The sequence below is a fragment of the Pieris napi genome, chromosome 9, assembly GCF_905475465.1.
Source record: "Pieris napi chromosome 9, ilPieNapi1.2, whole genome shotgun sequence".
NCBI classification, from domain to species: domain Eukaryota; kingdom Metazoa; phylum Arthropoda; class Insecta; order Lepidoptera; family Pieridae; genus Pieris; species Pieris napi.
In genome coordinates, this window is record NC_062242.1 from 5,261,094 (window position 1) to 5,284,361 (window position 23,268).

At 33.3% G+C, this 23,268-nt stretch overlaps 3 protein-coding genes across 5 annotated transcripts; 1 reads left to right on the forward strand and 2 right to left on the reverse strand.

Annotated features, from left to right (window-relative positions):
- Positions 1-2,413: 2,413 nt before the first annotated feature.
- Positions 2,414-3,873, reverse strand: LOC125052660. Its single transcript, XM_047653623.1, has 3 exons — positions 3,608-3,873; positions 3,416-3,519; positions 2,414-3,328 (listed from the first exon to the last, which is right to left on the reverse strand). The coding sequence occupies exons 1-3, from the start codon at positions 3,675-3,677 to the stop codon at positions 2,792-2,794; spliced, it is 711 nt and encodes a 236-aa protein (XP_047509579.1). The 5' UTR covers positions 3,678-3,873; the 3' UTR covers positions 2,414-2,791.
- Positions 3,874-4,308: 435 nt separating this feature from the next.
- On the forward strand, positions 4,309-10,580 carry LOC125052501 (E3 ubiquitin-protein ligase TRIM9). Of its 2 annotated transcripts, XM_047653388.1 has the most exons (10): positions 4,309-5,210; positions 5,325-5,420; positions 5,720-5,953; positions 7,258-7,405; positions 7,487-7,513; positions 7,802-7,944; positions 8,233-8,371; positions 8,640-8,867; positions 9,409-9,581; positions 9,778-10,580. In XM_047653388.1, exons 1-10 carry the CDS (start codon positions 4,527-4,529, stop codon positions 9,910-9,912), a joined length of 2,007 nt encoding a protein of 668 aa, XP_047509344.1. In that variant the 5' UTR covers positions 4,309-4,526; the 3' UTR covers positions 9,913-10,580. The 2 variants fall into 2 exon arrangements, with proteins under 2 accessions (XP_047509344.1, XP_047509345.1); XM_047653389.1 differs by lacking the exon at positions 7,487-7,513.
- Positions 10,581-17,832: 7,252 nt separating this feature from the next.
- Positions 17,833-22,708, reverse strand: LOC125052176 (ATP-dependent RNA helicase me31b). 2 transcript variants are annotated; one of them, XM_047652818.1, is made up of 8 exons: positions 22,556-22,708; positions 21,924-22,137; positions 21,762-21,843; positions 21,185-21,391; positions 20,836-21,007; positions 20,445-20,595; positions 20,060-20,261; positions 17,833-19,980 (listed from the first exon to the last, which is right to left on the reverse strand). In XM_047652818.1, the coding sequence occupies exons 2-8, from the start codon at positions 21,986-21,988 to the stop codon at positions 19,525-19,527; spliced, it is 1,335 nt and encodes a 444-aa protein (XP_047508774.1). In that variant the 5' UTR covers positions 21,989-22,137; positions 22,556-22,708; the 3' UTR covers positions 17,833-19,524. The 2 variants fall into 2 exon arrangements, with proteins under 2 accessions (XP_047508774.1, XP_047508775.1); XM_047652819.1 differs by having other exon boundaries at positions 20,066-20,261; positions 22,556-22,694.
- Between the last annotated feature and the right edge of the window lie 560 nt (positions 22,709-23,268).

Consider the following 23,268-nt stretch of genomic DNA (forward strand, 5'->3'; position numbering starts at 1 on the left):
AACCAATTTCTGTAAAGTTGCATATAGTAGATCATTTTTCGAAAAATAAGGTCATAAAGAAGTTTCACTACTTACGTGTGTACACCTAGTACACGCACACATTTTTTTTTTATATTTTCTACAAAGAAGAGGTTGTATGGTCTAGACATGCCATAGATCGAGAATTCTTAAAAGATACAGTGACAGTTACAATAACAATTGAATAGTGCAGTTAATTTACTCCAGGAAATTATTTTAAAAGTATGGTTCATTATATACAGACTGCATTACCTCTAGTATTACCTACTAGATATACTTAATACTAGAGCTAGTAACAGATAAATATTATACCTGTTTGATATGTTGAGCCAGCACTGATGTGTTTCGAGCTAAATTTGTCGATAAAGTAACCACTCCAATTTTTATATTAAAACGAGGCTTATTGTTCACATTGAGGGCGACTGCAACGCCATTGACTACCAGACATTTCATAAAACGCAATATCATCCAACTGCAATCTTTAAAAAAAGTATGATTCTAAATATACCTACCTAATGAATAATATCCATCCAATAAAAATAATTTTACATAAAAAATAACCTTTCATACATCAGAAAATCGTCAGAAAAATTACGAAACAATATAGTTTAAATACATTTTGAAAAAAGAAACATAAAATACCAATGATTATTAAGTACTTATTATTCTGAATTTCTGACAAGTGAATCGTTAAACTTAAAGAGTTCATCTAAAAAAACTATTTTAGGATATTATGAATGGCGTGACTGGGATTTCCTGGTGGAAATACAACATAATCACAGCGTTACCCAAAAATATAATAAAAACTAAACATTTAATACAATGAAATCACAAACCTAAGTAAAGCCGTTTTTATGCAAATCTATTACAAAATGTACATCCTCGGGTTTAACCAGTATTATAGACAAATAGGTATCTATAGTAAAAAAATTTACATTGTTTGTCTAAATAAAACTCATCCGAAAATCTTATTCTATCCACCAAACTCATCAAGTTATGTATTTTAAACGTCTACACAGTTAATGTAGATTAATTTGCAAACATGTTTTATATGTTCATTTATAAAATTAAACATTGAAAATATAATTATTATATTATCAAATTCTTACCTGTTTTAAGGTCTTTGGTAAATATTAATGCTTGATTCCAGTTGCGCCAAACTGCATGTTCAACTATGTACGTGAGAGTCGAGGAAATTTCGGAAGGGCATCTTTGCTCTAAGCAAAACGTGAGATTAACAAAAGTCATACACAAAAGCACTTTAAGATTCAACATAGCCTCCAATCTAATATGTAATATTCTTTATATATTTAATATCAAGTGTGTGGGCCAGTGACAGTGCCTAGTTCTACGACTACACACTTAATAGTGTTAGGTTCTATGCTTACTGTCCGTCAAAAGGAACAGTAGAATATTGTGTTGCTTCGAGGACAACATTTTCCATTGGGTTAAGAGTCATAATCAATCAAAGAGTCATAATTCTACCTTTACAATTGAATAGAATAGATATTTTCATGAATTGAATCACCATTTCACTGAAATGTATCATGATATATGAACATTTGAATAAATAATTAATATTTAAGAGTAATCAATCATAAACGTAATCATTAAATACGCGGTTTCGTCTTACATTCTTTCAACCGGCGCTTATTTATAAATAATAATAAATACTAAAAACTATTTCAAGATACATTTTAAGAAAATCCATCAACGCGACGTTAACTGCCTGGCGTCTGTAACCTATATTTTTTTTCGTTCCATTACAGTACTGGGAAACATCAAAAATTACATTAGGTAAAAAAAAAAATTATTACAAGTCCGTCTTTTGTACAAGACTCCTTACCTACCAATAGAAAAACAGTGTATGTTGCCAAAATATAGCATTCTTATGAACAAATTAGTGGTGCTTTCGTTACCGTCAAAGCATGACAGTTTCAATTTAAACACACAGCAATTAAAACGCTGTTACAATTTACCGAAGATCAAAATAACAATTATGTAAATTTGTTCAAGACCTCTAATAGTTGTCGTGCCTATAGGAATGTATATATATATAAGCTTTGAACATAATTCTTCATTCCAGTTAAGTTGAAGAAAGATTTTGAAGCGGCAGTTCTGTGTAGCAACCACAGTAAGATTGAAGTAAGGTGATTATAATTGCGTGCATTGTCGGATACTCACTTGTTAGATATATAAGTAAACAGATGTCTATTTTAGTATACCTAAAACAAAGTACTATAGTACTTCCCCAATAATCCGAAAAAAGAACATTGCGATCTTTGTTAAGGTATATTTTAATTAAATTGAATGGATGCAGGATATTTCAACCCTAAGAGTTTAGTTCATGGAATGGTTCACGAAAATATAGTCAAATTAAATTAAATCATTAACATGATAATTAAAAACATTTTCATTTATTTCTAAAAGCACACAATCACTTGTGGTATAATTACATATTATTAATAAATATATTATGACTAGTAAAATTCTTGAAAAATCTTCATCAAGTATTAATATTTTTTAACTATCTGACAAGTCATATTTTGAATGAGCTTCAACATTGAATTTGTGAAATCAGGTAACCTATGGATATAAAAAATTAACAAAATTTTATAGTCCTCAATGGTTACAACATTTTATCAAAATGAAATATATAGCTTTAAGTGGGGCCTTTTTTTAACTACTGAAACCATTACATAACAATTACTGTTTATAAAATGTTATAATTTGTATGTATATTAAACAAAAAACTATGCTACATATTAAAAAATTATGCATATGTATTACAATCCTCAATAATAATACACTCCTTTGCTCTCTGATTTTCAGAGTCATTTTTATTATTTGTAACTATTTTTGCTTCCTTTGTGGTTTTTGAAATGTCATCCTTGCCAGATTTTCTCTTTAATCCAAGTCCTTTATTTGTATTTATATCACTGTGATCACTATTTGATACCTTCCTCTTTTTAGACTTGGTTATAACAAAATCTACATCAGAGGAATCATCATCAAACCCTGCATACACTGGAACAGATCGGCCACTTCGTGTTGACCTTTGTGGTTGAATTCTGGTTGTTTCTTCAAGAATTTGTAGTGGAGGGGGCCACGCTGCAAGGTTTACTGACTGTCTAGCTTGTCTATAGTTATTTAAGGACATAATTTTAAAATATACAACAAGAAGTCGGGCTCGTTCAGCTGCAGATGTTGAATTTGGAAAAAGACTCCAAGGTAAACGCCTGTCTCTGACATTTAAATATTGCCTTCTCATTTTTACTTTTGGTGATGCATTGCAAACAATATCTTCCTTCTGTAAACACAAGGATAGAAGAAAAGTTTGAAAGAATAAATTTAGTTTTAGTCTATAAAAACTCCCGTTTACAGATTTATATTTTACCTTCTGCCGGTCTTCATCTTGAGCAGCGGATTTTGAAAATTTTAAAACTTTAAGCAAATCGGTCATCTCTTCTTTACTCAAGTTATCTTCATTTAAACCATATTCTAAAACAGCAAGTATAAATACATTGCACGAAATTTGGTATTGACTAGAGTTAATAAGTATAATATAAACACTTTAAATTATAGTTACCGGTCAATTGTGTTCGCAAACTCTTGATATCAGTATCGGAACTTTCTTCGGAAGACAGAACATACTCCATTTTTACTGTTATTAAAATATTTTCAATGCTTCTTGCGCTGGAACATAGGCCATAGGTAAATCAATCCTTACGTCTACGATTGTGCAATTATTTTCATATAGCTACAAATATATTAATTCATATTAAAAAAGAACGGAACGTATATTTTGCTGATAGTTTGTTTGTAAATTATTTAATATTTTCCACAGATTAGCAATTCTTGACAAGAATTTCTTGTTCTTTCATATTTGACACAGACTTTGTTATGCGACTTTTTTTACCTTCGGCCTTCTTATGAAACTACCTTAAGAATATGAATCTTATCATAGGGATCAATCATAGGGCTGTTTTCTTTTTTCATTTATGATTTGATTGATTGATTTATTTTAAGATTCTATGACCTGAGTCTCTTTTCTAAATCTTAGCTTTCTAAGTCTATTCGGAAAGGAAACCAGCGTAATGGGTGGACTTAAATTAGCATTTAGAGAAATATTTTTGCTCAGCGAGAGTGTGGAATGTTTGCTTTGGAAAAAATAATATTATTATGCAAGAAAAGGCACTATGGTCAAAAGACTTTAGCCTGACCGGAAAGCGATACATAATAAAAAAATCTTTGCCGATTGTCAACATAAATAGTCAAATGTCAGCACAATGGTCAATGAGCTATGTTTTGATTTTTCATATGTTGTAGCTATTATTTAAATAATCTCTTGAGCATTTTCTACTCTAACCGAAATAGGTCAAACTGAATCAAAACTAATGTGATAGCTTATTTCATTATTATCTTTGATAAATACAAATTAAAACATTAGGTAACGTAATGTAGACAAACAAAATTTACTTTTCCATATTACTTTCGAAAACTACAAGATGGAAGAAGAATTGAGATGTTACGTGTGTAAAGAGTTCTACAGAGAGCCTGTTTTGTTACCTTGCGGACACGCACTATGTCGGCTTTGTGCAGTTAATTTACAAACTCATGTTCCTGAGGCAGATAATGCATCGGCGTCAGCATCTGACTATCAAGAAGCAGACAAAGCCTCTGTCTCTAGCGAAACTGATAGTGGAGTAGTTTGTGGTTCTAGGCCCAACAGCTATGCTGGGACACCAGCTGCACCAATTTACCCATCCACAGCATTTAGCCTATCTTGCCCCATATGTAACAAGCAAATTTATATGGATGACAATGGTGCTGAAGGTTTGCCACCTTTCCGTGTTATGCGGACTATTGTTGAACGATTTGGTGGTGTAAACATTGCACCACCTGCTGAAGAAGCATGTCAGATGTGTGAAGGAGAAAAACGTGCTGCTGTAGTGCGATGTGAGCAATGTTCTGTGAGGTACTGTGCTAATTGTAGAGATGCTTGGCATCCAATTCGAGGACCACTTGCCCAACATGAGTTACGAGCATTGGGAACAACTTGTGGTGATCATGGAGCTACTCCTGTACTATATTGTAATACATGTCTTATACCAATTTGCCAAAGGTGCCTTGCTGAAAAACATTCTCAACATGAAACACAGCCTCTATCAAATGCAGCTAGAGCTCACAAGGTAATTGCTCTAAATTTATTTATAATCTAATTCCCCAAAACTGTAAGTATGTACATATTATGTCTAATAAGTTATTGCGTTTCAGATTAATTAAAAGTATATCATTTTTTACAGACTGATCTATCCCAATCTTTGACACAACTGTCTGAAGAAGCAAAGGCTGTTACGGAGTATATTCAGTTAGTTAAGGGATCTGGGGACAAAGTAAATGTAAGTTTTATGAAATAAAAATCTTCTATCTTAGAGAATGTTTTTTAAATGTGTTGGTTCGAAAGAAGTAATGATTTACTTGCAGGATTTAATATATTTTCCTGAATAATGAACAATATCTAGATTAGCTGTGGATCTAATAAATCATACTTTTCATAATACATTTTTAGCCATAAAAATAAATGCGACATATAAAATAATTATATACAGCACAATTAGCCTACTGAATAACATGATGACCTAATGGGAATTGGTTCACTTATTAAAAGTAATGTAAACTTGTTTACTTTAATGACTAGGAATCCTGTGAAGAATTAGAAAGGCAAATTGATCAAGCATGTGCAGAAATAACTCGTGCTGTTGAAAGACGACGAGATGAATTAGTACGGGCAGCAAGAAATACAAGATCACAGGCGGCAACAAACATGCGTACCCTGACAGCTCATGCTGCACAAAAATTGAGAGAAGCAACTGCTCTGCTACACTTCTCAATTGAAGCACTAAAGGAAACTGATCATGCTGCCTTTCTTCAGGTATAATTTTTTTTTACAATAATTCCTATGTCAACTGTTATTAATAAACATAATGTTTAATATATTCCATATGCATAAAGTATTTGCTTTCCAAAAAATGTAATTGCCAGACTTCGTAATACTAGATAAGATTAGAAAAATACTATTGTTTATGTATCTTATCTGTGACAACGTTAGTTATCTATAATATAATGAAATAATGTTTTGTTTCATTAAATTTATACATAAATATTACACATAACTTTTTATTTTTATTTATTGTATATAACTAACTTGTATTTGTTTAGTATCATACTTTAGAAGAGATTGAGTTTTCCTGGTTGGTAGTTGATGGTTCATGAAAGTGGTCTGGTTATGCCCATTAACACAAAGTTTATTTGTTTCGTTTGATTTAATAGGTCAATAAATTTACAAATGTTGTTTTGTAACGCCTCAGAAATGACTTTAATAAAGAAATTACGTTGTCTTTCATTGATATAAAAACTCTTGCTGCTTACCTCTTGTTGTAATAGATTACATATTATATTATCATCAAAATAATTATAACTGTTTAACTGATTTACGCAATTTATTTAAAAGCCCTTTCACCTATATAAATTTATTTTCAAGTAATATCAATTTTATTTTCCAAATAAACAGCGTGTGACCTAAGTATTATGTAACGAATTTTTGATTCCTCTTGTGAAACGTTTCGATGCAGGGCGGGGATTAAATTACGCGTTATTATTATTTTCGAAATTCCGGTACTTGAACGCTTCCTTAGTACTTAAGTTATCTTACTAAGCTCATGAAAGTGTCTTACTTTTTTTATTAATATTTAATAGTTTTTAACTTATGTTATTATTATTAATTACTTAAGATGTCATGTGGAACATGGTGTAATGGTTGCAGCTCCTTACAAACGTTGTGTAAAAAAAAAAACATGGCGATTAAAAAGAGTGGCGGAGAGTTTATTGCCAGTTCTTCTCTTCCGTTCTACGCCCTTGATTTGAGAACTGGCAGTAAATGTTAAATTAGAAGCATTAATATGTATTTCTTTAATGACGAATCACAAGTGTACATTGTGTTACCTACGTGAATAAATGATTTTTGAATTTTGAATAATTTTCAAAATTACATAGTCACACAAAAACGCGGTTAACTGCTTCGAAAAAATGTACCTGCTTTATTGTTCATATAAAATACTTATTTAAACTATTCAATCACAAATAGACGGGGCCAATGCGATGCATAAACAAGATTACTTCAGATTATATCATTAATGACGTAATTACTATTTTAATGTAATAAGTAAATAATTACAGGTTGGTAACATCTTAGCCGCACGTGCACAAGATACAGCGAGTGGCCTCCGTGAGTCTCTTGAGACACCGCCCTCACCAACCGCTCTTACACTCGACATTGAGCCTGTATTACGTACAGTCAAGACTATGAACTTTATCGAATGCATATGTGAGTTTATTGTGTTTATTTGTTTTGTTGTATATACATGAAGTAAAATATATTAATATTTACCTCTCATTGGATATGCAGCCCCGGAAAAGGAAATGAAGTCTTCAGGTATTTTAAGATTCATACATCACATACTTTTTACTGTCTAAGATTTATAAAATCTATAAGAAAGTACATATTAAATACGCATTCAATTATCACAATTTCAGTAGATATTTCATCCTACAATTACTACTATATGCTATCCTGCTATCTGACCAAAACCGCTAAAAGTTATAAATTAAAGACAATAATAAACAAACAGCGTGTTGAACTCTTAGAAATTAGTACCATCAATTGCTTATAAGTTTAAAGTGTTAGGTGATAGCCATATAGTAGTATAAGTATTTTGTTTAGCGCCAGGAGCCCCTGAAATGGCCGTTGAAGCGTGCGCGGCGCGTGGTTGTTCGTGCACGTTAGCGTGGCGGCCGCCCGTCGCACCGCACGCCGTTCGGGGATATATATTGGAACTGGACGATGGCTTAGGAGGACTATTTCGAGTTAGTATTTAAGTTCTTAGTAAAATCTAAAATGTTACAAGCAAAATACCTTGTTTGTTTTTAACATTTAAGATATGCGTTACTTTTATAATATACAAATTAAACCTTTGATGGATTCAATTTTATTGACATTGACAATGATATTTCTTTCAATTCCTATCTAAGTGATATCAATTCCTATCAATCGTCATTGAAGTCTTGACTGGGTACAAGATATATTTAAATCCGACGACATAATGTTGCTTGTATATCAAAATGAAAGTTACATCATTGAATTGAAAATTACAGGAAGTGTACTGTGGCCGTGAAACAGTGTGTACAATTGATGGTCTCCATTATGCGTCATTATATAGTGCCAGAGTAAAAGCATTTAACGGGGCTGGTGAAGGGCCGTATAGCGAAGTTATCGGACTACAAACGTCACCAGGTAAGTTTTTCTAAGAAGAATCCACTTTTCCCTACTGTTTTAAATATGTATTTAAAAATTTCTTAGTTTTCATCAAGTGAACTAATAATTGCTTTCAATGTGTTTAGTTTAATAAAGTAAATTAAAAGATCGCGTTTATGACTTCAATTTCGATCACAATATTGCGTCTGCACCATAATTAATATCAATGTCACTTCTTTACAATTAAATTTGATGTTTCGAGTGATTATAAGCATTAAAGATTCTTTAAAAAAAAACAATTGTTTAGTGGCGTGGTTCTCATGGGACGCGCGATGCGCTAGCGGCGAAGGGGTGTCTGTGTGCGCCGAAGGCCTAAGCGCTCGGGCCGCTGGCTGGCAGCCCCGAGTCGTGTTGGCCGATCAGCCGTTAGCTCGCGGCGTGCATTACTGGCGCCTTCGAATCGACCACTACGATGGGGACGCTGACCCCGCCTTCGGGATCGCGAGAGCTGATGTTGCTAAAGATAAAATGCTAGGTATGAAAAAAGTTGAAGTTCAAAAGAAATTAAATTTATAATTGGGTAGCTGTGAGGATCGAATGATCATATGACTTTTGTGGTTATATTTCAAAGTATGTCAGAAACCAAAGATGGTAATTTCGTCTCACACCTCACCCACTTAACCAAAATCGTTAACGTTTATATATTAGAAATACCATGTTGTCATTAGGACCAAATTTTGTATTGAAAATTCAACATTTGGTTTGTAATTCTTGTGAATTTTTATACAAGGATCTAGATCTCATTTTATGTTTTACACACACCTATATTAGACCTTCAACTAAATTCTAATTCAAGAAAGTTCTCAAGAAATAAAAACTTCGATATACATTTCTATGACAACTGTCTGCGACTTTTTATTTATTTAAAGAAAAACCCACAGGAGCTGCTAGGCAATTACTAACGAGTATAAAAAAGTCTTAACATTACTAAACTCATATAATATGCGTATTAATAAGAATAAACAAAAGACGGCGAGGGCAGCCTTCATATCAACCAACATCTAATGCACTTTCAGGTAGCGACGCTCTGGGCTGGGCTATGTACATAGACGGTTCTCGGTCTTGGTTCGTGCACGGCGGGGCTCACGGCGGTCGAGCGCCTGGGGGCATCGCCCCTGGATCCACCGTGGGCATTTTACTAGACCTCACGAGGGGCACACTACGATTCACCGTCGATGACCAGCCACAGGTACTATTCACACTGTATTTCTTTTTTTAAGTCTTTCGTCATATTTTGACTTAATAATAATTCAACATTAAATTTAAAAACGTTATGACATCATTACATCACCAAGTTTGTAACGCCGAGAAGTTTCCATAATGATTTTTTTTTAAACTCTTAAACGCGTTTCAATTTAGTAGTTTCTTTTTTTTTTAATTTACAGGGCGACATAGCATTTACAGGCCTTCGTGGTGCGTTTTACCCAGCTGTGTCACTAAATCGTGGCGTAGCTGTCACATTACAACCAGGTCTGCCACCACCGCCTGATCTACTTATCTCCACTCTTGCCATAGAATAGATTAATACATAAATTAATATAATTGTACAAATGACTGAAAATATGTAGGATTATTAAAAAATAAAGCAAAATATTGGTATAAACAACCACTAAATCATCGCTGTTTGTGGAGGTTAGGTTTGGTTATGTTTTTATAGCGAAATATGGCTTCCGTATGTCAAATATAATAAGTTTTTTACATATGGGAATCACACTTAACGCTGTGCCTGAATCTTAGCCTAAGCGGGAACTAACGCTGTCAGCTGTCAAAACTTTATGACCATTTGACAGATGGGAGTGTTGCTTGTCTCTGAATTTTACTCTTCAAGTTGTGAAATCGTTGGTAATTAATACTAAAGAAAATCGATTATGACCATTTCCCATATAGTTGACAAAGTGGTATGCTCTACTGGTAAAAACTTAAAATAGCTCCAGAGACATTATAAAGCGTTGGTTTATGTGCAACGAGCTAATTGCTTTACTTTATAATAAATCTACACAAATTTTGAATTGTTTAATCTTAATGTTATTTATAACAATTTGAAATTATTGTTAAAAAAAATTCAACGAATAATTGCTTGGATTTCAATGCGTTTATAGGTCGGTTATCGAAAGCTGGTGGGTTCACAGTACTCACACTAATGCAATTTCACATACAGTATGTTTAAAAATATAACTTTTTTGCCAAGCTATATATTTTAGTCTACTCTGGTTTTAGTAAGGTTGGGTGGGTTGTAAATAAATAAAAATGTGTCAAATACATATAAATATTATGTGCATACGAGGGTGGGTCCAAAAGTTGTAAGCCCGACCAAGAACGTATAAGAGTAGTTTGTGTAAATAATTTTTCATTTTTCGACATAAGCTCCATCTAGATCAACACACTTCACTTTTACTTCACTAACTATTCTTTCAATACTCCTCTTAGAAACCCCAATCGCATCTGAAGTCAAATTAAATATAAATTTTTTTTCATTAAACTGTTTTTATTAAGATGCTTAAAATAATTAAAAACATTGTGCACCATTTCACGAGATTGCCCTGGTAATGTTTGAAAAAAGATCAACATGTATAAAATAATAATAATATAAAACAGTAAAGATCAACATAAACAGTAGCAAAAGAAAAACAATAACTGTCTCTTTTATACTCTGATGAGTATCGCGATAGACCGAGCGCGAGAGAGACGGACAGTCTTTTCGTGATGTATTTGTGATTGTATTTCAGTTTGACATGACGTCTCGCGCTTATTCACAGACACTACACAAGCACAAAGTGTAAATGTGTTGAAGCCGCCAGCTTTAGATAACATACCTATACTTACGAATATAAAAGTGTATTACTATTTAACCTTTAAATTGATACACTGATATCAACATTAAGTTGTGAACATCTTGATTGCACTAATTTTTTTTTTTCTCATATTTTAAATATTGCCAACCTAACTGGAACTGTCGCGAATTTCCTTGATTCAGTAGTTTTTAACAAACTTTAAAGGAGGTAACAAGTCGACGTGCGGTTTTTTTAACGTCGGCTCATAAAAGGTATAAATCTTTAAACAAATAATATCAGTACTTAATATTTAGTAAGAATTTTGTATTTTATTATATTGTTATCATAGGGACATTCGTCTATAGTTTAATATATCATGTAGTTTTAGAAAACATATCTTAATTACTCTATAAAAATTTAATTTTTTCGCAATAGAGCAAGTCCAGACAATAAGCTAATCGAATTTATTGTATCCATCTCAATGTCTGATGAAAATATTATTAATTTATTATTTTATTATTCTGCTTATAAGAATTTTACTGGGACCTGATATGAAACAAAATATTCCGAAACCCACCTGCGATGCTAAAAACTTTTGTATACAAAACGAAAAATGGCCTTTATATGAAGTATCTATAACTAACGAAAAACTGTTTTGACGATCACTAAACAGTTTCCTTGTTATGCTTGTGTTTGTGTGTGGTTTTTCTACTGCCATTTATTTTAAATTTTAGTATAATTATTATTATTTATTAATATATAAGGCGTTTATATAATAAACAAAATTTCCAAAAAAAAATAACACATATTGTTCATTTAAAATCAGGGAGTTCAAAATTCTAGTCATGTATGAAATTTTTCTTAATAACGTGAACTTTGTTTATTATTGTCCTTTTAATCATGCATTTTTGATAAGCCTACGTTCTCTTATAATTAATATATGAAGTGTTTGTAATTAAAAAGTACCAAACAACAAAAGACTAAAAGAAATCGCTATAGTTTCCCTAAAATGTACCCGCCCTTGTTTATGTAAGTGTAGAGACATTATTTAAAACAATAAATATAATATTTAAGTATTGTGTCCAATTTTAGAAAAAAAAAGAACATTTTAAATGTACTTTCACTGAGTTACAAATGACTGAGAAAATGCTGTAACAGTGAGTGCTAATGAGGTGCAAGAATGTTCTGCCATGTTCGTCGGTATTTTTAACTTTCAAGTTTTATATAGCACCTATTGGACTAACAAGCACATGGAAAAATTAACATGTGAAATGAACCAACGTGAATAACGCTTAGAAGGCTGTTACTATATCTTCTTTATTATCTTTTTCTGAGCGGTACAGGTGTGTACGTAAGTGAATGCAATATTTCCATCGCAGGGGTCGAAAGCCAAGAGTCGCAACCCTATCCCCACACCCATATGATATAAGGTCAATGTACAATGTACGGCATCATGTTCAAAATATTATTTAACACGGATAATAATGTTTAATAATTTATTTATATGAGATGCTTGTATACTAGTTTTTTTTTTTAAAGAGATCTTATAAAAATAATATTCCGTTCGGGGTTCGATTAATAAATAAGGAATAATTTTATTCAGAATCTTCATCTGTTAATTCCGCATCAGAAGTAAGTCCTCCCTCACCGTCTGAAATACAAATATGTGTTTGTAATTTAACTATTGTAAAGCCCCATCCACATGCTTGACAAACAATGGCAAACAGCCAACAGCAAACAGCAGACACGGACATGTGGATGGGTGCTTGTCGTTGTTTGCCTGTTTGTGTTTGTGTTGGGCAGTGTTCGGCATCGGTGTCGGTTTATCTTGCCAGATCAAAGGATGTTTGGCAAACAGTTTGCTACGTATCCACACGTTTGGCAGCGATCAAAATGCGCGCGAGCTTGCGGGAGGCGGACGTATTTACTTGCTACACTTTTTCAATTAAAGCCCAAATAATAGGTCTAAAGCAGTACCTTGTACGATTTCTATGTATTTTAATCATCCACCATCGTCTTTGCTTTCTTCTCTTTTTCCTTTTTTCTTTCTCTTGCTTTAATTTATAATAAAAATATGTCAACCCGAAAGTAATAGCTGCCACAAGCTCGTCGTCCACCATGTTTGCCGATTCGGTATGTTATGAACGTTCGCCAAGCATGTGGATGGCTGTTTGTGGTTGGTGTTTGGGACTTCGTTTGCTGTTTGCGGTGTTTGTGACAAACAGCCAGCGTGTGGATGCCCCATAAGAATATTACAAGTGCAAGGAAAAATGTATTCTTTACCTGTACTTGTAATTGTTTGGAGTTGAAGTAGACGGATTCTGTACATTCGCGTTACACCAAATTTGTGCAATATATGTAGCTCGCGGCATGATGAAGGAAAAGCTGTAGCTTCCAATTTGCTCGTTTTCTTATTAAATGCTTCGTTTTCATTTTTTGGTGTGTATATTCTGTTGAAAATTATACATCTCGCTTTATTAACAGTTGAAAATGCCTTGACATTATACATCAAACAAAATATTGAATAACGTCAAATGTAGTATTCATAACATCTGGATCAGTTACAATTGTGTACTCTCCCATTGTAATGAATTCTTCTTGGAATTTCGGCGATTTCAGTAAGAGCTGCAATGGTGTAGTTTTTGATTTCCTGTAAAACGACGGGTTAAAATCGCACCTCGTGAATGCCTGAAATGCAGCCATAGAAGTGCAAAGCTTTTCGCCCTACAGATAAAAGTTACCGGAAAGTCACTCTTTTCGGAGAGAAGTAATTTACCCCATACACCTGTGTTCCACAAAAAATTTACGGCATGCTGGAAAATGTTATCTCTTTGTGAAGTACTCTCAAGATCATTTAATTTTGTTGTTCGATATCATCATCACCTATATGCTAATCAGAGATATGTTGCTACCCTTGGCTTTTGACCCCTGCGCTGGAAATATGTACGGCGTTTATGGGTAAAGTATGTTTATATGTGTACAAAAGGATTACACAAATGCCGTACATGCAAAATAGGTCATTTATTATTATAAATTACCTATATTAAATAATAATTATAGGCGAATTAAAAATTTGTACTGACTTCCGGCACAACTACTACATCTATTCACTATAACAAAGCCGTACATTAATAATTAGTCGTAATTAATTTGTACCTGAGAAATTCCATCCACTCACGTACTCACCTGTACTGCTCAGAAATGACGGCATAGTGTGATAGTGCTCATAGTTCTGATATAGTAACAGCCTTCTAAGCATCATTCGCGTTGGTTCATTTTATATGTTAATTTTGTCCATGGGCTTTTGTAGTCTACAATATTTATTTACAATTAAAGAAAACTGACATTATTTCAACGACCTGGTAGGTAAACGTTTTCGCTTCGATGCTTAAATACATCTGTTTTCAGTGCTGTACCAAGTTATAATATTATAAATACACTTATCATTTAATAATAAGTTTTGTTATGTAACGATTTATTATTTTTGTTTACATCCATGTAAAAGTAATTATGAGCTAATGTACTTACCTAAAATAATGGCTATCTTTGTTACTTTAACGACAGGCACATTTTAAATATACATAGATATTAAAATTACGAAAGACTTAGACCTACAACGCACTAGCGGCTGGCCGCAATGCGGTGTGCCGCTGCGGCGGGCCGCACATCGATTATTATATGAAACCGCACGATAACAACGCACTGACTTGCGGTCAACCGTCAACCGCTCCGGTTGATCTGGAGCTGCGGCGAGCCGCACCGGTTGAATGATGCGGCGCGCCGCGTCCCCTCCACGCACTCGGCGCGGTTAGCCGTCCTACCTACGTCATCACATATAATTATTTAACAAATGTAAAAAAAAAATTGTAAACCTATTTTAAAAGAGTAAAAAATAAAAAAATAAAATATGTTTATTATGGAACATAAGATACATGTATCACTTATTCCACGTCATGAAATTTGAATTTGTAATATTTCAAGAAGCACTGACGAGTGACGATTGCGGCAGACCGCAATAGGGACGGTTAGCCGGAATACGGCATGCCGCTACGGCAGACCGTATATACTGCGGCCTGCCGCAGCGGCACACCGCATCACGGCCAGCCGCTAGTGCGTTGTAGGCCTTATAATTATACTATTTTGGTTAACATTAATTTAGAATCTTAATTTAGTAAACTTTGTCGTCATGTTAAGAATGCCTAATTATTGTTTTGATTGTGTATTACAATAATTGTATGACTACATAACAGATAATTCTGCACACGTGGTTGAAACCTATAATTTCACATCAAAAGGCATATTTATATTGGCGCATAGTAAGGAATAATTGTAGAAACTAAATCTAGCATTTTTTAAATTAATAATTAATCTTCGTTTTGTTTTTTTTTTTCATTTCAGAAAACACTGCATAAATTAACCGATAATACTAATCGATTTCGTTTTGGAGAAATTGCGGCTAAATATTTGCCATGACTAGCTAAGCAAAGTTAATTCAACACAAAGATAGGTTGACTAGAGAATAGAAAACATTGGTAATCTTTAAGATTACTTACAACTACTTTAATAAATAAGAACAAAAGATTGCCAATGGTAGGGGAGCCCACGATGCTAAATGGGGATTTACTCGAGCGTCGTAGAGACCTATTGGGATGCAAAGCTTAGATAAAAAGAAGAAAAAAATGTTATATGATAAATTCCTTTTCATCGGTGGGGGAAGCGGCTATAGATAGTTAAATATGTAAAAAAAAACTGTTGCATGGACATCCTCGAGCGCGTCAGATATTGATAGCATCTATGCCCTACGTATTTTTAATAATGTACGTATGTTAATCTGATCGTTTGCATGATGCGGGTGGTTGTATTTAAGGGTTGAAAATTAAAAAAAAAAAATTTTTATCGAGCGCGTCAGATTTTCTAAGGGAGTGTTAAGTGCACCAAAAAAAAGCTCTCATTCACTAATCTGACGATTTCGATGGGACGCAAACCCACAGCCATTTTCTTAATTTGCAAAAAAAAATCGCAATTTTGAAATACTCAAGCGCGTCAGATTAAGATATATGTGGTTCATCTTTATGTTCTAAACGTACTGTCCCATAATCTGACGATTATCTAGAGGGATTCGCCTGATCTGACAAAAAAAAAATAGAAAAACGGTTCACCTAAAGGGCCATGCCTGCAACTTCCCGCTAATTCCATTCCTGGGCGCTTAAAATTGATATTTTGAGCTCGCTGAGTTCAAAGAAATAACATTTCTATGCATTTGAGCTCTCCCAGCTCGAAAGTCTGATAGAAGTTTCATAGAACACTATTTTTGGAATTTTCAAACCGCAATAACTTTTGAATGGATCAAGCAATTTTCACGCGGTTGGCGGCATTCGACGCAGTTTTATCATTCTCATAAATAATTTTGCAATTTTTATTGATCGAAGCACAAATTTCGGAGTAATCCCGAAAAAACACTTTTTCGGGTTTCTTTCGTGTACGATATCTCTCGAACGAATCAACCGCTTTTGACCAGCTTGGTGGCGATCGACGTGGTTTTTCAAGCTCAAAGGCGGATTAGTTTTTGAAATTGATCGATAAAGAAACCACTTTAAAAAAAAATATTTCTTATTTTTTTAAGATTTTTCGAAATTTCTCAAAATCTATCGGTCCGAATCGGTTCAAATTCACAGGAAATGTAATTTTGAGGGAAATATTTAGAACGCCGTTTAGTAGATTCCGATCGGTTTAAGGAAATGTAGGCATCACGCAGCTGCACGCATTTAACTTTATCGACGAATTTTTGTTATTTCGGCTTGCGGAAATCGTCAGATTATATATTTTTCATTATTCTTGAATTATTTCCTTCAAAATAAAAAAAAAATTAGCTACGCTCGAGAATGTCGAGATGACGTTTTTTTTTTACAACTTTGTTGCCCTCCCCTTTTTTTCCGTCACTCTCAAATTGTCAGATTAGTGGAATATACACTTTTTAGGATGTAATTAACTCACCCTACCTTAATCTGACGCGCTCGGGAATTTCTGATGGTCAATTTTTTTTTACTAAACTGATCCTGTCTCCTTCACGTGCGGCCTTATATATGGGCCTCATATTTTGTGGAGGTACTTAACCGGGTACAAGGTATCCCCCTATATATTAATCTGCCGCGCTTTAGTAAATCCCGAAATCCCCTCTTGGGCTCCCCTACCACAACCCCGCCAATCCTTCTACGTCAGTGTGTAGGATTTTTTTAACGATACCTCGCGGCGATTTTTAAGGATTTTGTATTATTAGACAATAATTTCTTATTATGATACGGCTAGTGACATCTAACGTCAAAATTAGTAATTATGTACCGTGAATGTTCAATAGTTTGCCTATTTACTTCGTCTTTGCCGATTGGTTTTAATGTTATCAACCGCTTGCTATTAAAGATTACAATATGAAATTTACAAAATCTTATTTAAACTAAATTGTTTTTGTAGTATAGATATTACATTAGTTTTAGCAATACTTGCATTATTTTGCTTTTGCTTTTTTGAAACACTGGTCTTTGGCACGACTATTTATTTATACTCGTTCATATTAATTTTACTCCTTACTATCAGGAGATATAAAATTCATAATTATTATTTGAAATCAGTCCAGTAAAAGCACTCCTTTAGAAATTGACAATAATACACAGCTTTTAATGTGAAGAGTTTATTTTTTGGCCCACTCTCAACAACAATATATTTTTCTTTAAACTAGTAAATTAACATAAATAATGAGAACAATATAAGAATCACAAGTATTTCGTCACTAGGTACCGTACAGGCTCATCGAATTAAAACAATTTTTCACGAAAATAAATACTATTCAACTTGAAGTTTACCTTGCTAGGAATATCCAATTTAAGAAGCGAATTAATACGATGAAACACTGAGGGCACCTATCTCTGATTAAGTCGAATGAGATGTAAATTTTTATCAGAGCATGATTTAACCGTAACCTATAGAAAAATATCTTTGATATGCTAATTCCGTCAGTGCCTGGATCACAAATGAGTATAAATAACACAATTTATTTTGTATCTTACTTTGTACCTCATTTAATGTATCACCACATCTAGACCCTACACGTTTAAATTAATCAGACCTGTCGGAAGACGAAATATCGAAGTTATATCCCAATAGCTCACCAGGCTTACTTTCACACACTGAAATGTATCACAGATAAAGATTGTAATTTTGACAATGTTTTAAATACTTCAAAAAACAAGATTTTCATATTTAACTACTTATAGATTTGAAATTTTTTGTCTACTATGTAGTTAACAATGAATCGACAAAATATTGAAATAATCCCAACAATACTGACAAGGCAGTCTCTATTTTGGTATAAATAAATGACATTAAATAGAGTTGAAGATATGCTGACCAAATAGCACAACTCTTCACGCGAAATCCACAAATTTTTAGAACCCCAGAGAGCATTTTCACAATATGAACACAAATGCTCCCATTATCCCTCAGACAGAGCAATGAGCAATTTGCAAGCCGTTACAAATTGTAACCATTCCTCTGCCTTGTTACAGTCACAGAATTTAATTCTTCATAAGCTGAATTTGAAGCTTTAGAAGCCCAATGATAACCTTGATATTCAAGTTGCAAAGGGCCATTTTTATTTTAATATTCTGTGACTTTACCGCTTCAATAATTAATGACATAAAGGAAGCACACAAGTGAAACCAGGTTATATCCATAAATGTAGTTAAATTTTCACAACATCTCAATTTGTTAAGAGTTACATTTACTCCTCTCTCTCTCCAACTCTAGATGTTTAACCTGGCTTAGTAATAACAACGGCTTGACATACAATGCATTGTTTCAAGCGGAGGGAAACAATGCTTTAAACACTGACAGCAAGAATCTGTTTTAATTTTTTTAACGTTGCATATTTGAGCTAGACTTATAACCTACCCATACAACAGAAATTTTGAAGTGATATTAATTTGAATGTTATTACAACATGAAATAAAACTGGCGCTAGCTCAAATCATAACAATATGGATAGGACTTAATTTTAAAGCTGAAAGTCTACCACAATTTATTTTAAATCCACATACAAATCTAGATAGACTCACACAATAGGTGTTCTGATAAATATTTTTACTTTTTAACAATCATAGGAAACCACGCACAGAATCCAATATGGACAAAGAGCGTCCGGGGTACCTTTCACGAGACCCGATGTTTGTTTATATACACTTTAAAAAAGTAACCTTCTCAAAGGTCAGTGTCTTATATCACGATAAACTATATACACTCACATTTTGTTATAATAAATTCATTACACTTTTTACAAATTGTTTTTGTAGTCATCGAAAGGCGGCGGCGTTACTTGTCCGCGCCGTCATCTTCTTCACAGACGCGCGCCACATACAGGGCGGGGTCGATTACCTTCGGGATCGGCTTTATCTCCGTGCCGAGTTCCTGCTCGATACGGTGGAGAGCAAACCGATCCTCGTACGTGATGAGATTGATGGCGATACCGAGATGGCCGAAGCGGCCCGACCGCCCGATGCGGTGCAGATACGTCTCGGCCATGCGCGGGAAGTCGAAGTTGATGACGACGTTCACGGCTTGCACGTCGATACCGCGCGTGAACAGATCTGAGCATACGAGATTGCGGCACAAACCCGCGCGGAAGTCGTGGAACACGCGGTTCCTGTGCGCTTGCGCCATCCGCGCATGGATGTAGTAGCAGCAGTAGCCCAACTCTGTTATCTTCTTGGCGAGCAACTCCACGCGCTGAGTCGAATTGCAAAATATTATTGATTGGTTAATTTGTAACTGTAACAAAGAAGATAAAATTACGTTTAAATCATAAACTCTCATACTTAATATTCAAGGATAAAATCAATTCACTGACTTGTACCTTTGAAAAGAGTGTATTTAAACAGTGCACTTTTTGTCTTTCTTGTACAAATGCATAATATTGTGTGACTCCTTTCAGTGTTAGTTCCTCCATCAGGTTAATCTCATATGGTTCCCGGAGATGTTTTTCCATGAACTGTTTTACACTTAATGGGAAAGTGGCTGAGAATAGCAAGATTTGGCGTTCTTTTGGTAATCTGAAATTTTATTTATATAACTATACAATGTGGGGTTAGAATAAGCCATTAAGCAAAAACTAATGAACATGCTGCTATTCAAAAACCATATTCACTGAACTTTGTTTAGTAATTTTAATATAAACACATATAGTCATATTATGCTTGTAATATCAATATTTAACAAAAAAAAAAGGTACATACCTTGAGATAACCAAGTCTAGCATGCCTTTGAAGTCTTGAGAGAGAAGTTTGTCAGCTTCATCAAGTACCAACATTCTACACTGGTCCATTTTAGCTACTTGCTTGTCCATGAGATCAATAATACGGCCAGGTGTGGCAATTATCACTTGAACTGAAGTAAAGAATTTTATTTAGCAAAATTCAAATATTTAAAAATTAAATTACTACTAATTTGTAATACAAAAACCACACCAACTCTACAACTGCTACTTTACTGAATGTGATAATCATCCCAAAGGATAATTCAATGTTTTTTTGTAATATTATCATAAGATAATTAAAGAAAATATTATATATAATATAATATATATATAATATAGGGCGGATATAAAGCATAATAAAAATAACGAACCATTTTGGTATATACGCATGATGTCATCTCTGAGGTTTGTGCCTCCTGTTGTCACCATCACACGTATATCAGTGTGTTTTGCCAACTCAATGCAGATTTGTGAAGTTTGTAATGCTAATTCTCTTGTTGGTACCACAATTAAAGCTTGGATACAATCTTTTTTAGGATCCACCTTTAAAAAAATTGAAGGTCAGTACTGCATAACAAAAAACACAAGTATAACATGATAAAGTATTATCAGCATTGGTGTTATCACTTATAGAAAGTGAAGGGGAATCCAAACAATATCATCACAAGATTATTTTTCTCAAATACAGACATACAGACAACACACACACGCAATATCTACCTGTTCTATTACTGGAATACAATATGCACCCGTTTTTCCAGTCCCATTCTTGGCCCTAGCAAGTACATCTTTACCACTGAGAGCAATGGGTATTGAAGCCTCTTGAATAGGTGATGGCTTTTCCCATCCTTTTTCAAAAATACCCATAAGGATTTCTCTCTTGAGGCAAAATTCTTCAAACTCATTTCCTCTTGTGTCTGTTACATCCTAAAATTTTAATACTAATAAGTAAAAGAACTAAAACAACACAATTCTTTGGAATGCATAAATCATTAACAGAAATAGTTAAGTTTTTTGTTACACATTAAATTTTATAGTAAAAATTGTTCTTAATGAAGGATGAAGATGATAAAAACTCATTGCATAAAAAGATAAAAATAATATTTACAATAATTGTTTGATAAATCAGGCCTAATATTGAAGTCATATTTTCATCTCAAATTATAATAATTAATATTTATACTAATATAATGTTTGTTAGGTACTAAAATTAACAATGTTATCCTATCAACCTCTGCAAATGTTAAAATTAATTTAGTTAAGATCTAAGTATAAATTACTATAAGTAAATGCTCACACTGGTTTTTATTCTTCCATCTTTAGGCGGCAGTTTTAATTTTGATTTCCATCCCATGTCATCAACAGTTTTATCAACATCTCTATAATTAAATAAAAGTCGTTAGAGTGAAAAATGAGAATGAAGAACAATGCAGGTAGTTACACTACCAAGAAAACTTACCCTTTCTGATTATTTATACTGTTTCCGACGTGATTTATTGCACTAATTCTGTTTTCGGTCATCATTAATACACTTTTCTTAGTAGGATGACTAAAATTAGAAACTTATCTCAAATCTAGTTCAGTCCACAACAAAACAAATTTCACGATAAGCCACTTTTTCGACACATATATTTAGGAAGTAAATCACGTAAGTAAGTGGATTCTCTGGATATCTGCAACAGTAAAAAACAAAGATAATAAGTTATTCGCAACACATAAATAGCAAATAAGAAAAAATAGACGCGTCAACAACAGTAAGATCTTCCAATACTTATACAATTTATTTATCGACGCAGTTTCTCCGTTACAATTGTTTGTAATAACATAGATAGAAGGGAAACAAATAAATGAGAAACATTTAACTAAACTAGGATTATTACTGAATATAAACAATTGATTATTAAGATACAGAAAGATTAAATTGACCTTTGAGAAAACGATATTAAATTTTAATATGGCCGCCGCAAAAACAAACTACCATGGAAAGTGTTAGTAAAATCAATAATTATAATAATTTAAACGTGAAAAAATAACGAATAAGTAGAAAAAACTTAATTGAGTGCATATGACTTAATTTACATCTAATATTACCTTAATAAAACTTTATAAAAGACGACGACACTTGATTCTCGACGACGACATCACAAAGTAACCAATTGAAACGACAGACCGGTGTGTTGCAATATATAAAACCGCAATTTGCGTTTTATCTATTTTCATTTGGTGTGACCTACGATTTACCAACGTTGTTATTTACACTGGCAATTACAATCAAAACATGTCAAAATATTTTTTTTGGCAGAAATTAAATGAAACATAATTTAAAGTTATAAAAACTAAAATACAATTTTTTATACTAACGTTAGCTTAGCTTTTTGCACTTTCCTCTCTTAACATAAACTGGATATTATCTTTTATTTCATGATGTAATTCATTATATACCATTACCCAGAAATAAAGTTATATTATATTAGAAATTAATAAAAAAAGTATAACCAATCATCCTAACGGCACAAGAAATAGTTATTTGTGAGTGTTGTTTTTAAAGACTGAACACTACAAATTATGGAAGCCTTTTGTAATTAACGTTTTGTTACGCACCACCACACTCTAACACCAGATTTATAAATAGGCTATCTACTCTTTGAGTTAATATTTAATTTCAAATCCAAAAATTAGCACTATTTTTAGAAATCCATAGAGGCCATTTAGCACCCATTCGTGAAATTTTGAGCGCGAGTTGGTATAATAATATTAGTATTGTGCGTTTTCCAATTACAGAGCATAATGCGACTCAGTGCCGC

Bases quoted from the DNA above. Each gene is read 5' to 3' on its own strand.
- LOC125052660 (XM_047653623.1), bottom strand. From the start codon at position 3,677: ATGGAGTATGTTCTGTCTTCCGAAGAAAGTTCCGATACTGATATCAAG. The intron at 3,520-3,607 runs GTAACTATAATT...TTGCTGTTTTAG, and splicing joins TTTGCGAACACAATTGACCG to AATATGGTTTAAATGAAGAT. The intron at 3,329-3,415 runs GTAAAATATAAA...TTGTGTTTACAG, and splicing joins AAGATGAAGACCGGCAGAAG to AAGGAAGATATTGTTTGCAA.
- LOC125052176 (XM_047652818.1), bottom strand. From the start codon at position 21,988: ATGATGACCGAAAACAGAATTAGTGCAATAAATCACGTCGGAAACAGT. The intron at 21,392-21,761 runs GTGAGCATTTAC...TTAAAATTTTAG, and splicing joins ATGGAAGAATAAAAACCAGT to GATGTAACAGACACAAGAGG. The intron at 21,008-21,184 runs GTAGATATTGCG...ATTTTTTTAAAG, and splicing joins GTATTCCAGTAATAGAACAG to GTGGATCCTAAAAAAGATTG.
- LOC125052501 (XM_047653388.1), top strand. From the start codon at position 4,527: ATGGAAGAAGAATTGAGATGTTACGTGTGTAAAGAGTTCTACAGAGAG. The intron at 5,421-5,719 runs GTAAGTTTTATG...TTTAATGACTAG, and splicing joins GATCTGGGGACAAAGTAAAT to GAATCCTGTGAAGAATTAGA. The intron at 7,514-7,801 runs GTATTTTAAGAT...TATTTTGTTTAG, and splicing joins AAAGGAAATGAAGTCTTCAG to CGCCAGGAGCCCCTGAAATG.